General features: G+C 34.3%; 3 protein-coding genes across 3 annotated transcripts in view; 1 reads left to right on the top strand and 2 right to left on the bottom strand.

Annotated features, from left to right (window-relative positions):
* Window positions 1-5611, bottom strand: part of LOC144433740 (uncharacterized) — a 52266-nt gene extending 46655 nt beyond the window's left edge. Inside the window, exons 1-3 of the mRNA XM_078122099.1 lie at window positions 5587-5611; window positions 5190-5296; window positions 4686-4780 (exon numbers count right to left, since the gene is read on the bottom strand). Coding sequence (XP_077978225.1) covers window positions 4686-4780; window positions 5190-5296; window positions 5587-5611 — 227 coding nt within the window. The remainder of the gene's footprint in view (window positions 1-4685; window positions 4781-5189; window positions 5297-5586) is intronic.
* Window positions 5612-8081: 2470 nt separating this feature from the next.
* Window positions 8082-13407, top strand: LOC144434687 (microtubule-associated protein 1 light chain 3 beta-like). Its single transcript, XM_078123204.1, has 4 exons — window positions 8082-8238; window positions 8366-8421; window positions 9785-9891; window positions 13224-13407. Exons 1-4 carry the CDS (start codon window positions 8202-8204, stop codon window positions 13387-13389), a joined length of 366 nt encoding a protein of 121 aa, XP_077979330.1. The 5' UTR covers window positions 8082-8201; the 3' UTR covers window positions 13390-13407.
* A 5591-nt stretch (window positions 13408-18998) lies between these two features.
* On the bottom strand, window positions 18999-25560 carry LOC144433871 (di-N-acetylchitobiase-like). Its single transcript, XM_078122261.1, has 7 exons — window positions 25314-25560; window positions 24235-24373; window positions 22969-23177; window positions 21276-21447; window positions 20441-20538; window positions 19637-19798; window positions 18999-19347 (listed from the first exon to the last, which is right to left on the bottom strand). Exons 1-7 carry the CDS (start codon window positions 25461-25463, stop codon window positions 19165-19167), a joined length of 1113 nt encoding a protein of 370 aa, XP_077978387.1. The 5' UTR covers window positions 25464-25560; the 3' UTR covers window positions 18999-19164.
* Between the last annotated feature and the right edge of the window lie 393 nt (window positions 25561-25953).

Genomic DNA, 25953 nt, shown 5'->3' with positions numbered 1-25953 from the left:
GTTAGCAGACTGCCATAAATTTAATGGAAACAAAGAAACACATTTAAATGATAATAAAGTTCATCATCCTACAAATTAGTCATGGCATATTGGCTAATTATCCATAAATGAGCCTATTTGCATGACAATGTAGCAAATTACATAATGGCAGCTCTAACAGAACCAGAAATCTGCAACTCTCCAACATATACATTTTTCTTAAAAACATAATAACAAGTACAGAACATGATAAAGTGAGCAAAATCACCACCAAAAATATATAGCTGGCAAAACGGCGGAATTTTCAAAAGAATTTCATTCCAATTAAATTGATTTCCAAGTAAAATTATCCTATCTTACCCAATTTCCATTTAACTTTATGCCATCACATAAGTCTTAGGCGAAAAAAACAAAAATAATTGTATGCTTCCAATAACATGGCCTCAAAAAGAAGGGTAGGTAGGTTGGAATTTTATTATATATCTTTTTAAATGTTTTTGTTTTTGAAAAAATATTGCTTCAACTAAAAAAAAATGTTCTTTGGCCTTACTTTTTTATGATTTTATTTTCCGTGTGCTTTGTTGACAAATTGACAAATTATTGAAATCCACCTTTGAATATCACATACACAGTTGAAATTTTTCCCATGTTTCTCGACATTTGTTGTCTGTCTGTACCATCACAGAGTTCTTACTTCTAAAGGGCTTTTTATCGGTGACATCGAAACTGGGATTCCCTTTCATGGTTTACCACAGAAAATTTCATTTACACAGTTGACACTTGACAATGTTTCCCCCAATAACGTTTCTTCCATCATAGAGATCAAAATTTCACAGGATTCTATTTTGTCTGAAGACATACAACTATACACAAGATGGTTTCTTTTGATTCAATTTTATCTTCCAGTGTCAGTAAGTGTTGATTTCATAAGACATCACATCTGCTATCTACTGTGTAGGTGAATATAGCTAGTGCAGATTTACAGCAGAGATGGCGGAGGTAAAAATAATCAAATCAGTGCTAGAGTTAAAATAGAGCACTTAAAAAAAAAAACACCAAATGTGTACGGTATCATCACCTAACTAGCTTAATTCCCCTAAAACGAAAGGAAATGAATGACTTAAATAATCCAGCCAGATGATAGAGTGCAGATGTCACATGACCTTGCAACAACTATCCACTACTACCTGCAATTTCCTTTCCAAATCAAGCCCATGGAAACAAAAAAGCTAATTTTCTTCCTATGATTCCCAACGACTTCCTGGTATTGGTATACATTATCCACAGTCTAAGCACTTGCCAGGAAATTGCCTTGAATCACTATAGCTACATGTGTGTGTATATAAACTAGCCTTCTGACAATGTCCTTGAGTTTATGACAGCTTTTTTGTCACTCTACAATTGTTTTTTATGTGTTTTCATCATCACTGACACCCATTCTGAAGGTGATACTGGTAGCTGATAATCAAAAAGACCTCTTAATAATAGCATACCCTACATCAGTCAAGGCTGAACAGGCCATAATTTCTTTTCTTTTTACAACCGTTATCTGTGTACCAACCTACCTTAATAAATGTGGACTCACACCAAATTACTGTTCATTCTAGCAGTCAATATTAACTGTATCACAGACTATCTCATGCCAAACACATGATTACTGTAAAATCGTTCTGATTCTACACACTAGCAAACTGAGGTATCTCATTTCTGTGTGATAGACTGCCAGTACACCATATCAATAAACAAGATACATCACAAAACATCTACTAAGTACCTTATTATAGATAATAATGAATGCTCAGAACAAAATTTATGTTCATTTGTCAAATATTATGCCTCAGATTTCAAATAGACAGAGACAGAGCTCTATAAAAGTGACCAACTGTCACTGCTACATTCAGACCGCTAATAAATACATGTACTTTGTTTTTGTCATACAAAGATTAAACAAACTACACATTTTATTAACATTTTACTTTCATGAAAATGTTAAACCAGGGAACGTCAACAGCTTTTGAAAAACAACTAACTGCTGCTAGCAGTCAGGTGTACACCATATAAAGCATACATACTGTCTACATGATATAAATTATTATGTTTATAATGATGCCATATTTCGAATATACCACTGTAGATAATGTTGTTGATGATTTGTTTCAAATAATCTCATCTTTTGCTACGAAACTAATCCGATTTCAATAAAAATTAATCCTCTCTCTCTCTACCACAGGAAGGTATTTGGCTTGTACACTAAAAAGTACAGGTTGAGCAAAATAGAATTCAAATATTTAGTGATACCCTTATTGAAATATTCAACAAATTTAATTTGTTTTTAGTATACATGTATCATTTAAACGATGTGTTTTCCTACATCTCTGCATTATATAGTTTCATCTGGATTATAATTTCAAGTAATTTTTCAAAAGGTGAAAGGTGCAATATTCAATTGCTGTTAAAACAGCGTGATACAAAATAGTGATGTATAATTTGGAATCAAGTAGGCAAAATACACCCGAGTTCTCCAGGTACATATTTGGGTTCCCAACTAAATTTCTGGTACATGAAATCCCATGTCTATATTTTTCCAAAATTTCCTTGTTCTGTTACTCTCGTTCACCACTAAAAAGTCTGGTAACAAGTATGGAAATCTCTTCACATTCTACTAGCTTTCCCCTCATCTATATTACCAGTGTTCCGAAAGCTTTGAAAAAAAATCACTGTACAACATTTTGAAAATATACTGACAATTTTCATTACTACTGTTCACTACACAAAGTTGGAGGGGCTGGGATACACAAGTTTGATGATATAAGTCTGTGCTCATTCAGTGAAAAATCTTGCAAACACTTTCTCTATTCAATTTCTTAATATTCCAAACTGTCACTACAGTTTTGCAGTGTCTGGGACAAACAATGGTAAATAGAATGATGTGTGACAGTATCATGAACTCAAGTTCCTGGCTATCATTTTTGTCATAAACAATGGATATATCGAAGGGTAACTGCATTATTACACTTCAAATCGTTATCACCGATATCTTTTATTTTGGGAAAAAATAACCTAATAATAACCATATATAAATAGCGATTTCTATTTCTCCTTTTTGAGATCCATAAAGTATTTCTTGTTCCGATTTTATTTACAGAAAATTTAAATCACATAAAATGTTCCTCTGAATTTCTGCTGTTTAGTTATTTTGTATAATATCAGAAATCAAATAAAGCGGTGAAATGATCAGTCCATCAACCATATTGTAAAACACATTTCTCAATACCAACAATATTTGATTTATCAACATTATTTTTCCATTAGTGATAAGCGTTGAGGAAAAAGACAAACATGGAAATGTGAAGACATAACTTATTATTTGTAACTATTCCTTTTTGGATTATGAAGTTACATGAATAAATAATTTGGGCTTTAATAGAAAATATTATAGTTCAGTTTTCTCATAATTACTGTAGGTATTTATCACTCATCGCTAAAAATAACACAAGAAGTGGTTGGAGTATCACCTTCTTCAGTTTTTAAAAATAGCCACTTTTGAAATAAACTTCACAAAGGCTACATTCTATTTGCAGTCCTTCCCCAGTGAAAATTGTACACTAGACACTGCTATCATAGTTTCACTTTTGTCATATTTACATGCAAAAACGTAGCGAAGAATAATTATATGGAAAACTATAAAATAGAAAATAGACACTAGATTGAATGAAAGGTAGACAACTAAAATATTCTATGAAAAGCAGTTAAAGATCTACATGAAATGCGGAGGGCAACTCAAAAAAAAAAATTCTCTGGCCAAGACCAAGAGAGAATAAGTTTATCAAGGCCAACAAACCCTTCTATATCATCTCTATTATTTCCATACAAGTTCAAATTAAAAAGAGTAACATATTTCTATTGCAATTCCGTATACACATCCCACTACAAGGCAGCATGTCTCACTCATTGTTACCCTATAGTGGTCTAATTTTAAAGAACCGCCTTTTCTTTCTTACTGCATGTGTACAAATGTCTGGAGCAAACAAAACTCTGTCAAGGTCAGTGGACTGTTAGTACTTTGCAGTTCTTCAAAAATCACAATGTATACTAAGCTTAGAGATATCTGCACTAGGGACCAGTTTATTGTTTTGGTCTAAGTATCTGTAACATTAAGTGTGGAGTGACTTCAAACATCATTTGGTTCTAGAGCTGTTCGAGTTCTCGACCAATATTCATGTGTCACTGACTACCAATTGTACTGTAATCAAAACAACCTTTTCCCCAATATGGCACCTCACTGTTCGTTTGTATATGCTTCACTCCAATATCTATCTCCATGTGTCACACAAATACACAACACACATATTCACATACGTACATGTCTACGAGTAAAAAAAATATGTATTGAATCCTCACTTTTGTCTGGGTCACATGTTGCTCCGACATTCTGGAACAATTGTGAGACCCACAGGTGAAGTTCATGAGTAACTGACCCTGTATCAAATGCCGGGTGTTTTGCCAGAACTCAAAACTCGAGTAATACTTGGCTGGCTACCAAGAACGAACCCACATACTACAATCATGATTTACTGTACATCTCGCACAAATAGTTTCCCAAAGACGCTGCAGCCTCCCGAGAGATAATAGACCATGCGAGATGAACAGTGTGTAATCAAATTTCATCGTACGGAAACGGTGAAAGAGAAAGGTGTAGAACTTACAGAACGTCCGTTGTTTCACACACAAATCGCATCAACTTGGTAAACGTGTCTGCCAGTAGACAACTGTTATCTTCACACAGTTCGTTTTCTAGGACCTAGAAAAACAGTGTAGTATATAAAGAACACTTCAATTATCTCGCGGTAAAATTAGGTACATTTCCCTGGCAGGAAGCACGACACGCCCGACGGGAATCACTAAAAATATGAATAATAACGGTGCTCAACTGCGTGGGATAGTGTGACGTATTTTCTACTGTGTGTACACACACACACTCAGTTCTGACAATCAACAATGTATGTAGCAATGTCCAGTGATCGACAGTGGTGCAGACTAGATATGGCAAAACGTCATTTATCACACCTTACAAATCAAGCAATCGACGCTCAAATCCCCACCTGGACAGTCTCGTGTAACAATATAACGAGATTAGTAAACAATTTCAGCTGCAGTAGTGAAATAATGACAACAAAAGACCAAAATTCCTATAGACCAAGCGAACGTACCTCTATCGCTACCTTGCCAAAGTCAAACTTCCCTCTGAACAGCCGCAGGAACTGGAAGACATAGGCAAGCTCCCACATACATCGCAGCGATTCCAATGGCTTCGTTTCTGTCGTACAGAGTAAAATAATATGTTATCAATATTCTACAATGGTCCGTTGATAAATATTTAATCTGATTGGCGACTAGCAGCAGCGTTGTGGGGCCATGAAAATGAGGCTACTACTCCTCGAATGCCCGTTTGAACTCCATGTTTTATGCAGGAAATCTATGCACATGTCGTGCATAAACACAAGCGGGTGTCCAGTCACTGAACTTCACTAACTTCTCACAGATCGCTCGGAAAGTAACGAAATACACACCGACGTGAAGTGCAGAAAACCAAGATTCCTCTGTTACCTGTGTCTGGTTTCTTGCGTGGCATCTTGAGGATGTTTGTTGGGGTCAAATATCACTATCCCTCTAGTGTTGGCGCCATTCCTGTACAGACATTCACACACAAGGTCAGTAAAAGAGGTCACGTGACAAAGCGCAATGTAATTGATTGGACAATTAACTATAATTAAACTCATAATTTCGTACTTTTACCGGTAGAAACTGCATATCGATTTATCGTTAAAGTTACTGTGTCTGTTAGAATACTTTTTTATTTGAAATTTGGGCACAATCAGCGAAAAACGACGCCTTTTGCTGTCAGTGTCGGCACCTTTGGTATACAAATGAGCTTGCTTTTGTTCAACGAGTGACGCGCTACACTGCAACACGGTTTTGCTTCTGCGCCGCCCTTCTTACAGGCATTCCAAACATACTTTTCACGGACCTAAGCGCTGACGTAACAATGTTGCCCATCAAAAATATCGAACGGAATGTATTCCTCGTTCATGAGCGACGTTTTTTATATTATTAACAATAGAAAGGAAAATAGGTGACTGGTACGTATTGTCACTGTTGTGTGGATGTAAACGAGTCATTAGGAAAAAATTGCAACACCATCGCTTTGAAGAAGATAAAGGAATCGATACTAAATAGATACAGACTGAATAGAAATGTATGTCACTTTTCCAGTCTTTTCAATTGCGGTGATCAATATTATTGTTTGGAAAGCCGCATGATAGAGGTAAATGCGTTTCCGGAGAAATTTTCGATTCTCTTATATTGGATTCCAAATCCAAACTTTTTGTATATTCCAAAACACCTCGAGGAATAGAAATACAGTGAATAAAAAACATTAGAAAGGGCAAATAACGATAATACTCACATTGTCAATTAGTTAAATAAAATGTGAAATACTCTTAAAAGCAAGAAAAATGAAAACAGCACATACCTTGCTTGGCAACACAAATAAAACTAGCCGCATGCAATACAATACAATACAATACAATACAATACGATGCAACACAATAATATGATATGGTACAATACAGTACAATGCAATACAATACAATATAATATAATACAATATGCATACAATGCAACATGGCACAGTGCAATGCAATGCAATAGATAAGTAAATAAATAAATAAATAAATAAATAAATAAATAAATAAATAAATAAATAAATGTTAAACCACAGGGCACTCAGGCTTAGTTATGTTTACGAAAACAAACCCCCACCCCACCCCTCCTCCAAAGAAAAATAATAATAAATGAACAATATTAAATAAATAAATAAATAAATAAATACTGACAAGCATCAAGAAGAGAGTAATTACATATCATTATCAACATAATATGTTTTCCTATGTTTGAAATGCATTAATGGCGTGGCCAATTCGCATATAGGCAACATATAGTATTTTTTGTTGTTGATATTGATTTGTAATTACTCTCTTGTTGATGCATGTCAGTATTTATTTATTTATTTATCTATATATTTATTTATTGTTTGTTTGTTTTCGTAAACATAACTAAGCCTGAGTGCCCTGTGGTAAAATGTGTGTGAATAGACTTTGAACGTGTATTATCAATGATACATGGAAATTTTGAAAAGGCAACAACAGCTGGACACATAAAATATATCACACAGAGTTCTCGAGTGGTGTGATGGTATTATTAGAATTAAAACAAAATGTAGGATGAACCGGGCGTGTGTGCATCAAAAACAGTAATACCAATGGCAAATAAAAACAAACATCGCCGTATGTACTAGTATCTGAGGTGTGTATTGGACTGGATGTCGATGCATAATTATAATAGTCTGGATGCCAACGTGGTTTCTAACTCTGTGAGTGGAGCTGGAGGTGTAAATCGTAATGATACTGTATTATTGGAACTAGACTAATGCATGTAAAACTAACACTCTTCTCTCGCATTTTTCCCGTGTATACTTTTCTCTTCTTTACCAAACGAACTAAAGTACCCGCCACATCATCAAGTTGTCAGACTACAGTACGTGCCAAGGTTGTAAAAAATATGTCTGGAAAGAGCATGTATCAAATTCGAATCTTCTGATACGCTAGTTGTATGTAGATATGTTGTATATACGATTGGACATGTTTTGAAATCTGTTCATCAACTTTATCTCAAAGCCATCTCCTGTGACTGGCCCTGTTATGATACCGTCCAACACAAACTCACGTGATCCATATTCTGTATACCCAGAGTACATTTCGTGTACTTGTTGTGGCTGTTCTGTATACCCAGAGTACATTTCGTGTACTTGTTGTGGCTGTTCTATCAGGTTGTTTGACCCGAATAATTTGTAAGGTTCTGAACAACTTCACTAAAAATAGTCTCCCTAATCTCACTATTCTGTGTATGTTTTCAATAAAAATATAAACATGCTTATATTTACAGCTACTAAAATGTAACATATTCTTTAAAATACTTATCCAAAGAATATATTTTGATATTGAGGGAGGGGCGCCAACGGTATAAATAACCAGTGATCACATACTTCCTGGGTTGAAACACTGACAATTTGCGCTGCGTAGGGTTTTTCCAACAAACTTCTGCATCATTTTTTCAGCTTTTCGTTTCAAGTTTAGAATTTGTGAGAGTGAAATCGCTACAACATGCCCGTCAAAACATTTAAAGAGAGAAGGACGTACGGTAAGTGTACGAAGTCATTTGAAAGGCGTGAAGTTTTGAACGCACGCAGTATGGATTCATTTTCATGTAACATTTGCCTCGAGTTTAATAGTTTCTTTTTGTTTTTTATCTAATTTATTATTTCCAGCACAAAGAAAACAAGATGTTGAAGAAATACGAGAGCAACACCCCAACAAAGTACCGGTAAATAATTACTACTTTTACTTCATACTTTGTTCGTAATCCCTAACCCTACGATTGTGTTATGGTGTTTCCCCTTTGCCATGACATCATTGATTGTGACGTCATATAAATGTTTCGTCACCCAAACTAGCGGCATTAAAATACGTGGTCCACATAAAACAATATATGATTTAATGTACTTTAACAGTAGTACAATTATCATTTACTCATTTATAATCTAATGTAATACAATTATTTCGACGAAATTTTGTACTGTGATGTAGTTTCAACCATGGAAGTGTGGTACTTCCATGTTTCAACTCAAGTGACTCATCGTCAGTTGATACTGATAGCACAAGTACACCTAGAATTTAGTAGAAACAACTTGTTTCTGACTATAAATGGTAATCCCATTTGTCAGAATATGGAGGTCGACACTAGTGAAAGGAAAATAACCAAATATGTACAAATTTATTCACCCCTTGAGATTTATCTGTTGAAAGATTTAAACAAAAGTAAAAGTGAAACAAGGCAATACTAGTATATTAACACCTCAGAGTGCTGTAACTTGAACTTCTTTCACATTGCTTGTTCATATTATCAATTTCTTGATGTTGTTATATTTGTTGAAACATATAATCACAAGTGATTGCCAATCAACATACATGTACCACAGGTTTTGACAATTGACAAAGAAATATGTAATAGGTTCCATACCTGATTCACAACTGTTTATATATTATAATACATACATCAAGCCAGTGTACACAATACCATCAATGGTTAGTAAAGAAGTTCTTAGATGGACTGTCTGTTTCCAGTAAAGGTATCGTGTATTGTTCAACAGGCAAATATCAAAGAAACACCACATATGTATGTAGAGTCTGCAGGTACTGCATTGGGTTTGAAAGTAAAAATAGTATGAGTCACATAAAGTGACTCAGTGTAATACCTTTCATCATTTCTTCTCTTTGACAGCCTTTGTTTGTAGCAGTTTGAAGTATGAATTGTTAATTATTTATGTGAGGTTTAAATTTTAGAAAAAAAGGGGTTAGGTACAAGTAGATTTTCTGCAGAAATGTCAGTCAAGGCCAACTATTATTAGTATCAGACCATAGTAACAATTGCACATATTGAACAACATGTGATAGAGCAGGATGCTGCATTACATGCTGGTACTGTACAACCACTATGTCAATTCACTTGTTAGAAGAAGTGTCAACAGGTGTAACAATTCTGTATTTATTTAGATTAGGCCAATTTATCAAATATTTTGTAACCCTGAACTGAATTCATCCTCAGAATATGTACAAAGATTTAGCCCCACACATTACTGTCAGATTTTAACTCGTGTTTAACTTTAAATCAACTTTTTTCCAAACAGGTAATAATTGAGAGATTTGAAGGTGAAAGAAGTCTGCCTATGCTTGACAAAACAAAATTTTTAGTTCCTGATCATGTCAACATGAGTGAGCTTGTCAAAATTATCAGGTAAGACTCTAATATAAGTTTTTCATTGAGCCTAGTGACTTTTTGTTTCAGGTTTTGTGATTTTTTTTTTGTATAAAGTGTACAGAGGTGTGATAGTCAAATTGTTGATGGGGGAGGGGTGGGGGGTGGCTCACAGTCTGCACCCCACTATTTAAATTGTCACCATGGCTTTATGTTTCCGATTTGCTAATGTCCTTCAGCAAGATTTGAACCAACCTTGTGTCCCAGTGAACTCATCTGCATAAATGGGGAATTTGGTAGGACCAGAGGTTGCTGTAAAGGATTTAATCTTCTGTGCTTAATGGGCAGAAGTGAGTAGAGGAAGTAAGACAGGCATGTTGTGCTTTAGGTCTGTGGGTGTTATTTCTATTATGTGGAGCTGCTGTATAGTAATGTGGATTTTAATCATCAGGTGAAAATGCCTGATGACTTCATATCTTTATACTACATATATATATACTTATTTCACTTTGATTGCACTAACTCTCATAGTAGATGAAATCTAGCATATAGTCACAGCTTCACTGCCATGGACAATGTTAGTTAACAGATCCCAAATGGCTTTTTTCTTGAACTCAACCAAAAAGATTGTGCTACATGTAAAACAAGTGCACAAAAAATTAACAGCAAAAATAAGCCTGAATGGACGTTAGCTATAATTTTTCAGGCCTGTGAGTGATCTACTGTCTGATGCTGGGTTTAGCAGTGTTTTCATACTTTTATCACATGTATGGTGTAAGAAGAAGGTTTGAATTTTGTAATCAGTGTTCTCCCTAGGATAGATTGCAAGGGTGGCAATTAATTTGCATACTAACTTACATATCAGTAATATTGCAATTTGCATAATTATTTGCATACTGATCAGCCTATGATACGAATGTCTTCAACATCGAAACGTTCTCTGTCATATTTATATGTAACACACATGGACATTGTTATCAGCTATTGCTCTTCATGTGAGAGTATTCCTATAGTATTGCCATTGAAATATTACTAAAGCTCATGGATGGTAGAACACTGTTGAAGCATGGCTGTAGTTGGGAGAATGCTCAGTGGTGGTGCTTTGAACCAATCACTCTTAAGGCCAAGTTACACATGGCAGCTGGATGAGCAATGCACTAAGCAATTTAGCACATGTGACAAATTGCTTGTATTTGTAGAGACACGTAATTGCAGGGCATTGCAACATCACTAGGTGCGCAGACAGGAATGCAACATGTCGTTTTTTCTACAATTGTCACAAGTTGCTTCTTGTGCTGCTTAATGAATTGCCCCATGTAATCATATTTATACAAATACTAACTAGTATTGACTACAATAACTTCATAAATACCGTCTGCGTCAAATACTATATTTCCAAGGATTCAATTTTCACTTCACTAAAATGAATAGAATTTGGCTGATTTTGCTAGGTAATTTTCACTGATTTAGGAAGGTATGCATGGCATCTATGAATAAAAAGTATTTCAATATTATTTTATTTTAGCAGAAAACATCTCTAGCAAACAGTTTTAATAAATTCCAAATGATGAATTTAGTATTTCAATGATTTCACTGAACAAAGCAAGTGATGCTAAAATAAATATGCCAGTAGCACGCACATACTTAGCTCATTTAAATAATTCCCCTATGAAAATTTATCATTACATATGTACCAGAGATTACTTGTACTGGTGTGCATGCATAATAGTGGTATTTGCACTGCACACACATTAATACATACCTGCATGCAAATGATACGCAAATGAGGACACAGTCATTCATTCTAAACGGAAGTGTGTGATTACACATAGTATCAGTGTTATGGAAATTTGTTGTTTCGGATAAACATATTTATTTGTAATAATAACAGAAACCCATGACTTGCGAGTACAAGTGTGGATACTCAGGGGTATTTGCATTCATGCTTGCAGTGTTTTCTGCTGCACTTTCACTAACTATGCTCGTGAAAGTACTGAAATCACTGCAAGCTCTCGTGCAAATACCCTGAGTACACCACACTTACACTCAAACATCATGGGGTACTGTTATAGTATTTCACTGTTTCACTGTTATTACTTCACAAATTTTCTGTCAAAGACATAGATTAAAGAATTTTATAAAATTTTCTCAACTGTTTACTTTATCATGGTAAATAAAAGAATACTTTTCTAAATCAAACATTTACAAGTGTGTAAAGTTAATATTATTAAATGGCTAATATTATATTACTTTTATATCACATCCACAACCATATTAATAATTATCATTGATGCAGCTGTTGAATAATCTCTTTGTTATTATATTTATTTTATACACCAGGGCATTTTATTACTTACTGTTAAACACATACTTGTAAAACTGAGTTTGTGATTCATACTAAAAATTGGCCTTTTGTTTCCACCACATGTGTATTATTTCCACAATAGTTCTGAAGTAGTAAAGATGTCCGAATATTCCAATGAGACATTTTGGACTGGACCTTTTAGCCTGAGTAGTTTAATATGCCAACAATACTTTTGTTCAGTGGAGATGGGACGAAATGTATGTTTAAGCTATGGAGGTGATCCCACATGCGGTCTTAGCAAAATTATATTTTCTGTGTGTGCATACATGTGTGTCATTACATTCGCCGTTGAATCCAGTCTGTGGGGATTAATGGTCTCGCCATTCCTCTGCCATGCCTGGCATTTTACTAGCGGCTTTTTTATTGAAATCTAAAATTAGATTATGTTGTCCCTCAGTGACGATTGAATATGGTAATTATGTTTACGTGTTGTTGGTTTGAATCAAGAGGCGATGCTATTGACATCATCTCACAGTGCATACAAACCAATATATTGTGCCTGATCCCCCTCTGTCCTCGAAATTTGGAGAAAACACTGACAATGTCAGAGTAAGATTAACATTTGGGTATGAAAAACAGGTATTTAGCAGAAGTTTAGAAACAGTTGGTCATGAGCAAGATTAAGAATAATTCTATTTAAATGACTCCAGTGAAAAGTAGTAATCTAAAAAACAGTTACTTTGGGATTCAAAACATTTGGCTTTAGGCGATCTATACACAAAACAGTTTTTGTATTTGGAATTTGTAGTGTAGTTACCTTTTCAGATGCCGATGTCATACATGTATATATATTATATTTTAATGATTCTATCAGGTTTGTTTCTGGAATAATCCAGACATTATATGTGATGCATGCAATGTGTGTGTATTTTCTAGTCTTTATTCAATTTCAGTGGCTAAAAACTGTTGTTGTTGTTGTTGTTGTTGTTGTTGTTATTATTAGAATGTTCTTATTGTGCAATAAATGCTCGGGATCTGACTTCAATTCTTTTACTCTTTTGTTTAGGAGACGACTTCAGCTCAATCCAAACCAGGCCTTCTTTTTGTTGGTCAACCAAAAAAGTATGGTCAGCAATTCCACCCCAATATCAGATGTTTATCAGAACGAACAGGACGAAGATGGATTTCTTTATATGGTATACGCTTCACAAGAAACATTCGGAGGATATTGAACAGATACATTTTGAACTTACTATAAAAAAGGACCGATAGATGAAAAAACTATCAAATCTATATTTCAATCATGATGACGGCGATTGAAATGCAACAAAAGCATGGTGCAAGATGTATTTTGCATGTACATATATCCACAAGATGTGGACTTTATTCTGGACTATTTTAAACTATTATATTTAGCAGAATGAAAAGACTATGTAATGTATGATATCAAATATGTGAATATTATACTCTATAATTATGAATTAATCAAGACTGTGTCTGAAAAGGTTTTCTCTGTAGGCAAGATAGGTGTACTAATATTGACAATTTCTACAGGCATAGAAGTAATTAACAAAAAAGTTGTATTTTATGTTATTTGGTTAAAGATGTTAAATATTCATGCAATTGACACTTAGGTTGTTATGAATGCATGATTAATTGTCGGCACAAAACTCCAAAGACAGCAGTTTACGATTTATAGATCTTTGTAAAAACCTTTTAATTGGCTTTCTTAGTAAATATGTACAGTTTAGTGTAATTACGTCTAAAAGTTTTGTGTTATGGAGCACTAACAATAAGGCTGCTTGCCATACAATTCATACAGATGCTTTTACTATATTAACAATCTCGCTGCCCTGTGTTTAATGCCCCAGGATCTTATTATGTGAGTGGACTGGACACTTCTTTATTAATAACAAAGATCAGAACAAATAGGCAATATGTATATTTTAAGAAACTCATGAGAATATTTTGTGGAATTTTTTCAGCTGTTGGCTGGAAAATATGTTATTGAACATTTTCTCTTTTCTTTCTTTTTTTCATTTGCACCTTTTCTTAATATTTTCTGCTTTCTTTTATTTGCGTGACTTCACTGACTAGAATTTAGGAGAGAGATCCTCAGTCAACAAGGATTGGTATGGGTTGAATAAAGGGAACTTTTGGATATGAATACATTTACAATTTGAATGTCAGATGAGTGTTAAAGCTGAGTTTACATGTTGTTACTGCTTTGGACAACTCTGGTTGCTTCGTTTGTGTAGACATAAAACTTGTCCACTTTGACAAAGCGACCACCACAGAGAGCTGGCCTGAGTATTTTATGCTGGCAAAAATACTAACCGAAGACCTCAAGTAAACTGTTGACATATAAATTTAATGTCGATACCATTGAAATCATCTGGCATTGGTGGCACAGTTGATGGCACAGGTGTCCAGGACATTTAGTATCTATATACTAAATTATGTCATCAAATCAATATATGTTATGTCTGAATATCAGTAGCCTGTTTAGTGCACTGTCAAGATACATCGTTAGCTGGTCATACATCTTAACCCCTCATCTTCTCTTTATTACATTATCAAAACTGATAATAACAACTGAAAAATGTTCACCGAATAGCCTGGTCAATGACAGCGGGTAGTCCCATCAACCATGACAACTCGTCAGACCATTATTATTCATGAGCAAATTATGCATCATGGACATGTAGTGGACATGTGATAATTTACATGTTATTTGCATATGATTATGTAAATTTAACATGTTTTTGATAATGACCTTTGGGGGTGTGGCTACATTAACTGTTTGAAAACTGGTTAAGACAAGCTGAGATTATGAGGGTTACGGTGTATCTCGATAGTGCCGTAAACAGGCTAGAATATAAGTATTGAGTTATGCTATTAGCAAGGTATGTTACGTATACTTCAGCTTGCAGAATACTACAGCAGTAAAGATTACAAACCAAAACACATAAACCCAGCTTTAATACGCCCTTTAACATATACTCAAATAATACTTATTTCAACCAAAAAAGGTTCATTTACCATTTATTTAAAGATTAAAGGTATTTTCACTTAGTTTGTAATAGATCACTAGAGAGGAAATTCAATGAAAAGTGATTCCAAATTCTAATAAAAGTATTGCATAGTCAAAATGTATGTCTTTTTAGTAATATAACCATTGCATAAATAACGTAGCACATGTATGTTGTGGACATACCAGTACATATATAAATGGTGTTGATATGTTGACATTTCAACAAATCAAGGAACTCGCAGATGAAGTAAAACTCTTCCAGGCAGTGTTACTAGTTGTAATATTATTGTTTATCTGTTCAGTGCCAAAGGAATATACGTATATTCACAGTGATGTGACAATTGTATTGATGTTTGGAAGCGCTGTTTGTTTCACACACATTTCTTGAATGACAAGTTCTGTACTCCCCTTTCACAGATTTGGGAATGCTGTAACTTTTATTTGACTTTCATTTACACAGAAATTAGAGAATGTACATGTAAATGTAGATGTAGATGTATGAATGAATAGAAGAATGAATGGATGTCTAGATCTGAAGACGGGAAAATTTACTAAGGAACTCAGTCAGTACAAGTACAACCTTGCATATGAAAACATCGGAAACGTCATTCTCACAAACCAGAGCGCATATTTCTACTGAAGCAACGGAATATAGAATGCGGGTACGTTTTGGATGGTGACATAAAGAGGCCTTTGGTGTACCATGTTGCCAAAACATTAGAAAGGAAATATCTTTCAATTCCACCTTTTTGTTTAGAAGTTTAGAATTTATAAATACCAGAACTTCCTCTGCAGCTGTAAATCAACAATCAAAGGAGTATTTTATCTGACAACTGGTGATGGCGCTTTAGGTTTATACTAATTTGATCATCAATACATCATTTCTTTTTTCAATCATCATGATACATACCAAGGCAGCTTATTCTAGGTTGGGACAGTATGGAATAAATGAATGCTAATTTTTTGTTGTTGTAATAATGGTGTATTTCATATGTTTATCAGGTTTATGTCTTATGGCATATTTTCGGACAATTCATACGGTATGTTCCAAAGTTTGTGGACTTTCCTACTAATCATGTATTGTAATAAAAAGATCAACAAGTTTCAAATATATGAGTGGTTGTCTTATGTTTTCTCAAAAGTAGACATTTAGAATTGATTGCTTTCATTAGCCATGATGCTAAATGCAATGATTAACACTGAAAGAACAAGTCTTTTACTTTCAAACACTTAACATTTGAATATATATAAGTCCGCCAACATGAGTGTGCTGCATGAGACAGATTTGTCACTGTGTACACTCCTTTAGTGACTTGCCTCTCCCTCCCTCCCTCCCTCCCTCCCTCCCTCCCTCCCTCCCTCCCCCCCCCCTCTCTCTCTCTCTCTCTCTCTCTCTCTCTCTCTCTCTCTCTCTCTCTCTCTCTCTCTCTCTCTCTCTCTCTCTCTCTCTCTCTCTCTCTCTCTCTCTCTCTCTCTCTCTCTCTCTCTCTCTCTCTCTCTCTCTCTCTCTCTCTCTCTCTCTCTCTCTCTCTCATGAAATTTGAAAACAAAAAACATTCCATTTTAGCAACCATTCCTGTCTTTGATGCAATGCCTGTTATTTCTCACATCTGCATGCATTTAGACAAAACATACATGACTCAAAACACAATCACCTGGCCATTCCTAGCACGGTCAAATTCTTTTTGACACATGTCAGGTAACAATGCCTTCTAGCAAAGCAGACTTTGTCTTGTACTCTGGTTTACATGACCCTATCTTTATAGATACATGTTAAAAATTATGTCAACATCTAATACCCCATAGTTCTTCAACCTCCAAAATATAAAAGTTTTAGATATTATTCCATAATATTTTTATTCTTCATTCAACCAAGGAAATTACAAGTTACCTAAGGGGCCCTTGTCACTACAAGGCGCTGGTATAATTATGTTATTCTCCAATGTTTTTCTTAATTCAGCCAAAAAATACTCGTGGACCTAAGGGTTATCACTACTTGTCTAGCGACTCGTACTGACAAAGGCCCCTTAGGTCACTCATATTTTTCTTGGCTGAACGAAGAAAAAATACTGGGGAATAACATCCAATACTTGCCAAAACACCATCAAAGACAAAAGTATGGTCTCCAAAGCTATAATAAATTGTAGTTCACTGAAATTTTGCAGCATAATGTACAATGAAAAGAGTCTTGACAATATATATCAAGCAAGTCTTTTCTCTTAAGTTTTATCAGAAATCATTTAGCCATAGACAATCTTTGTCTACAATTTTTGTCTATCAAGAGTTATTTTTTTACTCTATTTTGGTCAGATTTTATCTGTTTTTATGCTGGCTCTTTTTGACTCATGATTATTTTATGTATATGGAGTAAAAAGCTAACAACCAACCACTCAATATCATCATATTTGAATCTATTCCATGCATGTTTTAGTTTTGACTACACCCACAAATACACAAATAAAACTGATCTAAGGAAGACAGGATTTTTTTCACTTTCTAAAATTCTTATTTACAAAAATAGTCTATAAACATATCAATTCCAAGTAATGAAATCGAAAATTAATCGACAAGGCTTCATAGAAGACATAGTCCCCCCCCCCCCTCCCCATGTGACTGAATAGAGACATGATTTCAAAGAAATTGGTGGCAACAAATAAATACCAAGTGTCTGTTGGGGTCGGGGGGACTAAAAAACACATACTGGTACCAAAATTTTGAAAATGCAAACCAGAAGCAATAATATGACAGGGTGTCATCATGTGAGAAAAAAAAGGACTTAAAGAAACAGCTGCCATTTTGAATGTTTATAAAAGAAACACGAGATGCATACCGGTATTTCGTCAAGACATAAAGTCTCAACAAACAGAAATTGTTGTTACATCGATAGAGAGTTTTTTTTTCTGACTATATATTATTTCAAAAAAGGTAATTTAGAAATAATATTGCTTGCTCTCTTGATTATTTCATGTAAAATTTTAATTAAAAATCTTGATGTTTAGTTAGTCTTGTGTGCTGTTAAATTTTCAACAATCTTATATGAGTTGACACTTAACCATCCTGTTATAGCCCAAGGATTTGCATCATTTTTTTTCCTCATTTTGTTAGTTTATACCATTTGAAAAATACACTAATTCATTTTTCTTGTAGTGGTGTAATCTTTCTAATTAGTTAAATTCTCTGTCAAAAAAGACTGATGTGTATCCTAGTGTAAACAACGAAATTTGGCTTATTTACATGAGGTTAGAGTTCACTTTGGGAGAAGTCTACAGAAAATCACACTCAAAGAAAAATGACTTGAGTGAGCCCTGACTTCATATAAAATTTGCCAATCTGAAAATAGCAGTCGAAATTTGTGATGGGTGTATTAGAACATAAAGTCAGAAAATATATTTCAAGTTACAACTACTGTTGCTTTAACCTGTGTATGTTTTGCTGGATCAGTAACTACGCTAGCATTCATCTATCTAGCTTGTCTATGTTGCTGTATCTGTAGTTACTGATCCGGTGATGTAGAGTTGCTATTGGTGTTTTAACACCTACAGCCCATTTGAAGTTACAATTCACCAGCCCTGTTTGTTACAACCACACAGAAACCAATAAGAAACTGTACATGTACACTTTAAGCACAGTCTGATAGTGATAGAGGGACTGTGCTTTAAGATAACAAGATTGAATGAAATAAAGTTTCTTGCAACATTCTGTCTAAAATAAATGAACCAAAGTGTCACCATGCAGTCAAAACATTGGCATCTGCATGTCTGCATCTATTTGCAGTATATTTACATTTAAATGGTTCATTTCATAATAGACAAAATGTAGCAAGAATTTGCAATGCTAACTTAGTGTCGAATATGTAGTTTGCTATTGGTTTTTACATGATTGTATCAAACACAGCAGGTGAACAGGCTTACTTAAAATAGGCTGTATCATATCGTTGAAGAGATTTTTTTGAAAATTGCTGTACAGTTGTAACTTATATTGCATCCCACATGGCTTTGGTCTGTTTTTTTGCTGTTTCATCATCACTGTAGTCCAGTGCATCAGCTTCCCACATGCCAACACCTAGCAACCCTGTTTTAGATGCATAGTCATAGCGATATTTCAAACTTTCTGGATCATCATACCACATTTGATGTGTCTCTTTGGTTTCAGTGTCCTGTGAGGAATAGAAAAGATAAAACTATCAGACCTAAAAAAATACACACATACATACATGACACACACACACACACACACACACACACACACACACACATACACCACAGACAGACAGACAGACAGACAGACACACACACACACACACACACACACACACACACACACAGAAGCCTAAAAAATTTAATCGTATCTAACTGCTCAGTGCAGCTCACTATATATAGTATGCTAAACTATGGGACAATAGGTTTAAATTGTGATAAAAAATGAAAAGATGCAATTGCACCTACCTGAAAGTTAAAATAAGGTGCCTTGTACTCATCACTCCAATGTCTGCCAGACGTTGAATTCAAGAGCATTTTCTTTACAGTACTGTAGTCTTTCTGTCTGCCTGCTGCATCACTGCATGGAGCTCCTCGGAATGGAACTTTCTTTAGTGCACACACATTGCCCTGAAAATGACAGCACAGAACCAAATTTGCCAGATCAGTGTATGTTGCAGATAGATACTGCCCTCTAGTGTTATTATAAAGCATAAAAGAGCGATGCTATTATCAAGGCACACAATATTGAGAGCTGTGATCATTGTACACATATACAACACCACGTTGAACAAATCATGTATCAACAGATATTTCAACACTTGATATCATTCAAGAAAATTTCACAATCTACTTAAAATATATTTTCAGTAAACTTGCTGTAAAGTTGTGTTCATTGTGAATCGGAGAACAACAAAGTATGGTGTAAATGTTCTGAAAGTCTCTTTGAAAAAAAGTATTGGAGAGAAAAATATGGCTTAGATTTGTAACAAAAACCAATTCCAAACAAAAAGCAGATATATGCCATTGTAAGAATAGCTGAAATATGTTAAAGGGGAACACCACTCCAGGTATTTTTTGGCTGTCACAAAAAAAAAATTATGTAATGTGAAATCATAAAACAATGACTCAAGAACTCAAATTCATGAGAATACCTTTAATTCCTGGAGTTATGTTCCCTTTTAAAACCAAGCACAACTACTTACATCCAACTTGTCAATGCAGAATGACAGAGTAACTGAACAGAATTGTAAGACAAAACTAAAAGCTTACCTTAGTTATGTTGATACAAGGATAATCATAACCATACCATGGTACACCTAATACTATTTTATTGGCTGGAACTCCTAGCTTCAAATACTTTTCAACACCTAAAATGAGAACAAAATTTGATTACTTTCCTTCTCGGACAGGGGTGAGGATTTGTAAGTTAATGAAGGACATTAGGAAATTCTTTCATTTTGTTCAGACACCTACAAACACTTAATTCTTGTGAAAAAGTTGCATCCCTTATTCAGCCTTATACAGTATGCTTAATCACCCATAGTTGCAAACCATGGCCTCTTTTACGGCAATGTCCAAAACGCACTGTCCATTCGTTTTTTCGCAGTATAGCGGAAGAAATAACAGCTCTGGTTTGCGAGAATGATAATCACTTACAATGAACTTGTTGCATTCAAATATCATTTCTAATAATGATTCAATAAATGTACAATAATTTTGTTTTACTTCTATCTGAAAAATTACAACTTGCCTCGTTCAAAGTTCTCAGTTCTGTCAATATGAATTTATCTATCTATCTATCTATCTATCTATCTGACTGACTGACTGACTGACCTGACCTGACCTGACCTGACCTGATCTGACTGACTGACTGACACCAGCTAAGCTCCTTACAGATATTCTGCATGCTAAGTTATCTTTCACTTGGAACTCACATCACACAAAAAATTATAAAATCCTGGACTTTGATGACCTTAATGAACGGGGAACAAGGGTGACACCGATTTCAACTTTAAGTTAGCTGCACCTTTTACTCATAAGTACATGTAAGAGATGCAACTAAGATGAAATCAGCATATTAACCTGAAGACAGTGTTTCATTTACCTTCAACAGTTTTGTTATATGGTGAGTTTGCCATGGCGATGCAAGGACCAAAAATTTGACTCTGCTCATCATAGGACATAACAAACACAAAGTCCACAGCGCCGGCTATTGCCTTGTAATCATAGCAACGTTTATCAATACAGTCAGGTGACCAGGCTACATCAAAAGTCACCTACAAATAAAACAAGATATCAGAATTACTCATTTACATGGGCAATTCCTTCACTAATATTTAAAAAGCCTTTTTTCTAAATGTTTTCTTCTTTTTTTCGTTTACCCGATTGTTAAAGTGGCCACTGATACGGATGAGGATTGGGTATTTAGTTTGAATTTTTAAATTTACAAAACAATTTTATCATGGCGTCCTACTTGAAAAACAATTTGAAACAGCATTGACCAAATCTGTGTTTATAACTCAATACATTGCAAAACGCTAAAAAAAAAGTGTACAAAAAGTTAATAAAGATTTTACACATTTATTAATCTTTTGCAATGCATTGAGTTACAAACAAGGACTTGGCATATGTTGTTTTATATTGATTTTTCAAGTAGGAAGCCATGATAAAATTGTTTTATGTTTTATAAATGTAAAATCCAAAATAAATACCCAATCTGTGTACAGACTAATAATTCATGTGTTTTCAACTATCTATACAAAATTAATGTTAATCTATTTGCTCATAATCTGAAAACATTAATACATTACATGTACATCCTCTACACCATATGTACAGCCATTACGACTTGAGCATGCAGTTTCAATGAGATGAGATAACAAGCTAAATGACTGAGAACGGATACAAGGTTTCATATTAAGATAAACACAATAAAGATGGCAAAGATTGACCTCTTACTATAATGAATGTGTTTTATCATCTGACCTGTATGGCCACTGCAAAGTCAGATATTTGAATGTTTAAACATGACCGATTCTACCAAATCTACCATGTGTCTATTTTAATTGTAGTAGTAGTGTGTATGCTGCTACTGTTTACATCATAAACAAAATACAGAGCACATACTTTAGAAGCAATGATTGCATGCTATCTTTAGTTATATTTACTCTGGCATAAATTGTGGCATAAAAACTTATGAAGTGAGGTAGCTTGAAACAAACTGCATGCACACCTTGTAAAGGCTGTACATACATGTACATAGTATACACAATCAATATGTATGTTGTTTATTTTTTTTATATCTTATGTACATACTCAAAGTGTGGTTAAAGTATAAATCTAAAATAAATTCATATTTTGACATCAAAAATGACATCCCTGTAATTTAGTGCTGACTAAATATGTATTTAGGCACTATCCAAACACACTGTACAAAGACAAAACAGACCTCAAATATGTCCCCAATAACCCTTTAAATCGAACAGATTTTGATAACTATGATTTTGTTTGTGGTCGAATTTTAATGGGTTTATAATAATTAAATCTCAGTTATGTAGTCGAATATTGCCAGGGTGACAGTCGCCATTTTGTTTTACAGTACATGGTATTAAAAACAAAATGGCGACCAAGATCATCCTGCCAATTGGCAATTCAACTGACATAAATTGAGATTTAATTATTGCAAATCCATTAATTCAACCACAAACAAATCATATTTATCAAAATCTTGTAATATGGTACATGGTATATATTGCAAGCATGTTGATTATTATGGTACTGTATATACTTTTACGAACCTGTGAAAATTCATTAAGTGTATGGAAGGCAATAACAGTTTGATCAACTAGTTCTGTTAACAAGTGTTGCTGAATGGATGATGTATTAACTGGGTCTTCAATGTCAATGTTAATACCGTCCATATGCCAATCTACTGATTTCTGTAACTGGTCTACTACCCACAGATTTCTGGACTTAGCATCTGTGATGTTAGCTATTGGAAAGAAACCTGAATTTGAAGAAGACATGATACAATAAAGCAATGAGTCTGATGATAATTAATATGTATTAACGATTTCATGAACTTCACATTCTCGAGAGTTATTTCAGGGTTTTAAAATCACTTTCATTAAAGTGGCCATAGAGATGAGGAGTGGGTATTTATTTTGGATTTTTAATTTATAAAACAATTCTATCATGGCGTCCTACTTGAAAAAATCAATATGAAACAACATTGTCTATATAAAGTCTGTGTTTGTCACTTAATACATTGCAGAGAGCCAAAAAAATGTGTAAACTGTTTGTTATTGTACATACAATAAAAAACATTTCACACATTTATTATGCTTTTGCAATTCATTGAACTACAAACAAGGACTTGGCATATTTTGTGTCATGTTGATTTTTCAAGTAGGATTCAGCGATGATAAAATTGTTTTGTAAATTAAAAAATCCAAAATAAATACCCAATCCTCATTCCTATGGCCACTTTACGTGTGATTTCAGAGAAACATAAAGTTGAAGTTGTCCCTCATTTTGGGATCTTAACTTTTGACCACACTGCATCATGGGAGTCAGCAGAAATGTTTATGCAATGGTTGAACAATGAATATTCATTATGTTTTCAGTGAAGGTAATAGGCACTTAGCAGTTATCAAACACTCCAAGGAATTATATAATGTAAACCTATAGATATTTCTGTCACTAGAAAATTTTTTTTTTGGCAATTTTACCATCTTCAGCTCAGTTCTCAAAGACTAATTTTTACTAATTACCAGACTGGTACATTGTGTTCATGTACAAGAAGGTATTTTAGTCTCTACTTATTTTTGCATTTTCATTTTTTTAGTGAAATAAGCAAAAATAAGTCTTTATATAAAATTTCCAGATTTACAGTAAGACATTGAACTTAATTCTTCCTTGTCTTGCTAATGGTTTACTTGTTGTCATGGCAATGATCAATTAATGTTGATTAATTACCATTGTAAAGATGAGTCAGAATATTATCTATTTTAGTTTTGTCATAGACGTTCTGTCTCCAACGTCTACGGTTTCAATAAACTTACCTGCCATAACTACTTTGACCTGCTTGGAGTGGGCATAACACATAAGATCAGGATCATAGTATCCAAACATAACAATTGTTGTCACTTTAGACCAATCATAATGTTTCCAGTTATTCCCATTGACGGAAAACGCATATACCTGGGGGAAAAAAGAGGGGGGGGGGGGGGCAATATCAGATATGGACTACAGATTTCATGATTTTTTTCATTATACTTAACACTTGGTTAATGATTTTCACATATGGCTCATTTCTGACCATCATCAATTCAAAGTGTTTACAATTTAGTATATCATTATAATCATATTTGTATTCAATATAATATTTTGATAATCCAATAATTAACCTTTACAGTATAGAGAAATGGTCTGTCTTGTCTCCTGCTTGCCTGTCTGTCTATCAATGTATATCTATCCAGGCCATTTGATAAGTTATAAGTAACTAGTTTGAACTTGGTAACTCTGATACTTAATCATATGCTTTCAGATCATGTGATCAGCAGGTACTCAGTTGATTTCAAAAGCTTATAGTCTAATTCCTATACAGTATCATTACAATTTACACATTGGCATCCAGCTCATTAAGAAGTACATAAATTAATTTTTATCCAGAGTTACCAAGTTTGTCTATCTATCTATCTATCTATCTATCTATTGATCTATCTATCTATCTATCTATCTATCTATCTATCTATCTATCTATCTATTGATCTATCTATATATCTACCTATCTATCTATTGATCTATCTATCTATCTATCTATCTATCTATCTATCTATCTATCTATCTATCTATCTATCTATCTATCTATCTATCTATCTATGATCTATCCCAAACTGTATACATATATCTATGTTTATTAACTATGTACCTACATACCTATCTGTATATATCTGTCTGCCTACATGTACCTGCCAACTTTTCTGGTGTTTTTATTTCCAACTCTTGTATTTGATAGTATAGTATATCTTCCATCTTAAATTTCTAAACGGTTTCTGTTCTTGTTTGCACTGTTTAAAGTCTGTGTGACGTTTTCAAATCGCTTGTACTATTGTTACCGGTAGTAAAAGTAGCAGTCTACCTCCTTGTCCGGCTTCCTCGTTACTGGTTTACACCACGATGGATCGGAGCAAGGGCAGTTGCTCACACTCACAGCATCACTTTCAAACACGGCGACGACACAAATACAGACAGAGATTACGACCAAAGTGGACATTCCACTCTTCACCATGATCACGAACGTCTTTCAGTACTTGGACACATCAACGCCCCTTTGTATCTGTGTACACGGAGCTAGTCTAGTCTCTGCATTTCCTCATCGATCACGTATGCACGTGATGCATGTGTTATTATGTACAGTGAGGAAAGGTGCACCAAACAATCAAACACTTTCATGAACGCGTACGCACACGTACGTGTAATGCGGGCATCGAGCCACTCACACATGTGTGTCCAAGTATGCGATGGACCGGATTGTGAGCCACTATCAGAGAAAAATAGAGTGCTCTAAGGTATACTTGTATTTCGCAAACTTTGACTTCGGCATTCAAGGTGACTGGAAAAGGACTTTAATTTATTTATTTATACCAGACACAGGCATTTGTTTCCCGAGTTTGTTTATATCAGAATACAATAAAATGTCGATAATATCGTTAATAATATTGACGTACTTCAAGTTAACCAAAATATGTGAAAGGGGTAAAATTACACTTGTTTCTGTG

This window comes from Glandiceps talaboti, chromosome 4 (assembly GCF_964340395.1).
Source record: "Glandiceps talaboti chromosome 4, keGlaTala1.1, whole genome shotgun sequence".
Taxonomy (NCBI): domain Eukaryota; kingdom Metazoa; phylum Hemichordata; class Enteropneusta; family Spengelidae; genus Glandiceps; species Glandiceps talaboti.
Note: the sequence above shows the minus strand (reverse complement) of the source record. Positions and strands in the feature narration are given on the sequence as shown.